Genomic DNA, 2,457 nt, shown 5'->3' on the forward strand with positions numbered 1-2,457 from the left:
TCTCATGTAATGTGTGTGTCCTTAATATTCCCATTTCTTTTGTAGTTAGTTTAATAGTTGAGTGAGAAACATTATTTGAGTGAGAAATACTATTTCTCACTCAACGTTTTAATTTAATGACTCGGCAAGCAAACAAATACAAAGTTTTATGTGATGCAAAAGCATAACAATGGCAACTTTTACTCCTCAAGAAAATTGTAATGTAATAATTACATACCATGCTCTACATGAAAAGGTAAGTTCATGTACATGGAAATATGTATACTTCGGTGTGCATCATTAATGTGGTAATATTTTGAGAATGAAGTATGGGATCTGTACCATTTTTTAGGAAATTTCTTAGGCACATATAGAGAACTTTTACAACTAAAAAGTTTCAAACAATGTTTGCAAAATAAAAAAATAAAATAAGGGTGGTCTAAAGATCTTGAAAAGGATTGTACATATATTTGCAAAATATATTTTTTTTCATAATGAACATATAGACACATTTGTGTCTATATTTAGGTAAACACCTATTTAGGTGTTTCTTAATTTTTTGTTTCGCAAATTTCATTTGAAATATTTTTATCACAAATGTTCTCTAGAAATCATCCCCTCAAAAAAGTATGAGTCCCACACCATACTTCATTATCAAAATATCACCACTTTAATTTTCACAACCCGTCACTCTGATATCCACGCTAATTTACTAGATGTGTATTGAACCTAGAAGTGAATTTACAAACTATAACTACATTTGTGACAAGGAATCTGTAGTTGAAATTATCACAAAATCTAATGACCACAATCTTGGATTGGCTGCGGAGATTACATTTCTTGGACTGTGATGAATCTGAACCAATTAACAGTGAACAATTGCATACAACTACCTTGAATATTAATAAACAATTTTTACTGAGAATGCACATTAAACAAAATCTTAACCAAATATTATCCAGAGGTGGTGTGCATCCTTTATGGATCTTACATATGCATTTTTTTATATTTAATTTTGTACCTACCCATTTTATGTGTATCGTACCATTTAATTTAAACATGGATATGGAAAAGTTTATTTAATTACATGCTTGCTTAAAACCCATACTCGTTAATTGTAAAAATACTAATAATTTAGATGTTAAATGCCATTTCATTAAATTGCAAAACTAATATTCTTTTTCTAAAGAAATGAATTGGATAATGAAACAATAAATTAAAATATAAATTTATTATATATATAATTATTTTGAAAATTAATGTAGAAATGATATATAAATAACTTACACTAGTACACAAGAAAATACTAAATTTATATAATAATTATCCCATCAATAATAATTTGCGATGTACGATATAAAAACAATTTACTTGAAAAATGTCCTTAAAATTACTTTTAGTTATAATGTGTATACACATAAACGTTTAAACAATATTATCGATATTTATTCAGACATGGGTTCTGGTCCAGGGCTATTAGCTGTAACTTCATCAAGAGACGTGTTAATCTCACAATCCTCTTTCTCATCTTCTTCATCCAGATACATTCTTAACTGGTTAGCAGATGTAGACAGAACATGGAACTGCTTCTTTCTCTTATCTAATTTTTGAACCAATCTCTTTTTTTCTTCACCTAGATCTTTCAGGTCCTTCTGCAAACATACGAGCTGTTTATTCATTTCTGTTCTAGGAGGTTCAGCCACAATCGCTCTTGCCAATAAGTCATATTGAATTCTGTTTTGTTTAATTATCTTTGCTTTCTCTAACTCAAACCTTTGATTTGCTATCTCATCCTTTATGTCGTTAATTTTTTGCTCATAATCAGCATATAACTCTTGGTATTTCATTAATTGGTCATCATTTGATTTTGTCACCAATTCTGAACGTCTACGAGAATGTTCAACTAGGTTCAGTTGGGCTAAAATTTTATCATACATCTGGCGACTCTCTTCTCTAGATTCTTCTGAAGTATTAACCCACTTTGCTATCATTTTCAACATTAAGTTAAAGCGTCTGTCGTCACCCGTGCCATCTCCATCGAATATCAACCTCCTTTTGATTACTTCCTCTAAAATTTGAGAGAATAATGGTTGGTTTATAAAAAAGAATTAGTCCTAACTTAGCCGTAACTTAACCTTAATCTGTCCTAAAAAGTTAAATGTACAAAATGTAATGTATAGAATTAGGGCAAGGTTAAGATTTTTATAAACCAATACATTACATAATGTACATTTAACTTTTTAGGACTAAGATTAAGGTTAAGTTACGGCTAAGTTAGGACTAATTCTTTTTTATAAACCAACCATAAATGGGACAAAATATTATTTTAACACTTGAAAACCAAATTATGAAAAATACGTACCATCTGACATGTTTACTTATAAATATTTATATAAATGGTTTACTTAAAAAACAAACGTAAAATCAATAGCACAGAAATTAAAAAATTACACTTAAAATGTTAATAAGAAAGTGAGG

The 2,457-nt window shown here is 28.9% G+C and overlaps 1 protein-coding gene across 1 annotated transcript; it reads right to left on the bottom strand.

The window, feature by feature from the left end:
- Positions 1 to 1,247: 1,247 nt before the first annotated feature.
- Positions 1,248 to 2,382, bottom strand: LOC108915644 (THO complex subunit 7 homolog). The gene is made up of 2 exons (XM_018721736.1): positions 2,342 to 2,382; positions 1,248 to 2,047 (listed from the first exon to the last, which is right to left on the bottom strand). The coding sequence occupies exons 1-2, from the start codon at positions 2,349 to 2,351 to the stop codon at positions 1,425 to 1,427; spliced, it is 633 nt and encodes a 210-aa protein (XP_018577252.1). The 5' UTR covers positions 2,352 to 2,382; the 3' UTR covers positions 1,248 to 1,424.
- Positions 2,383 to 2,457: the final 75 nt, after the last annotated feature.

The sequence above is a fragment of the Anoplophora glabripennis genome, unplaced genomic scaffold, assembly GCF_000390285.2.
Source record: "Anoplophora glabripennis isolate ALB-LARVAE unplaced genomic scaffold, Agla_2.0 scaffold1300, whole genome shotgun sequence".
NCBI classification, from domain to species: Eukaryota; Metazoa; Arthropoda; class Insecta; order Coleoptera; family Cerambycidae; genus Anoplophora; species Anoplophora glabripennis.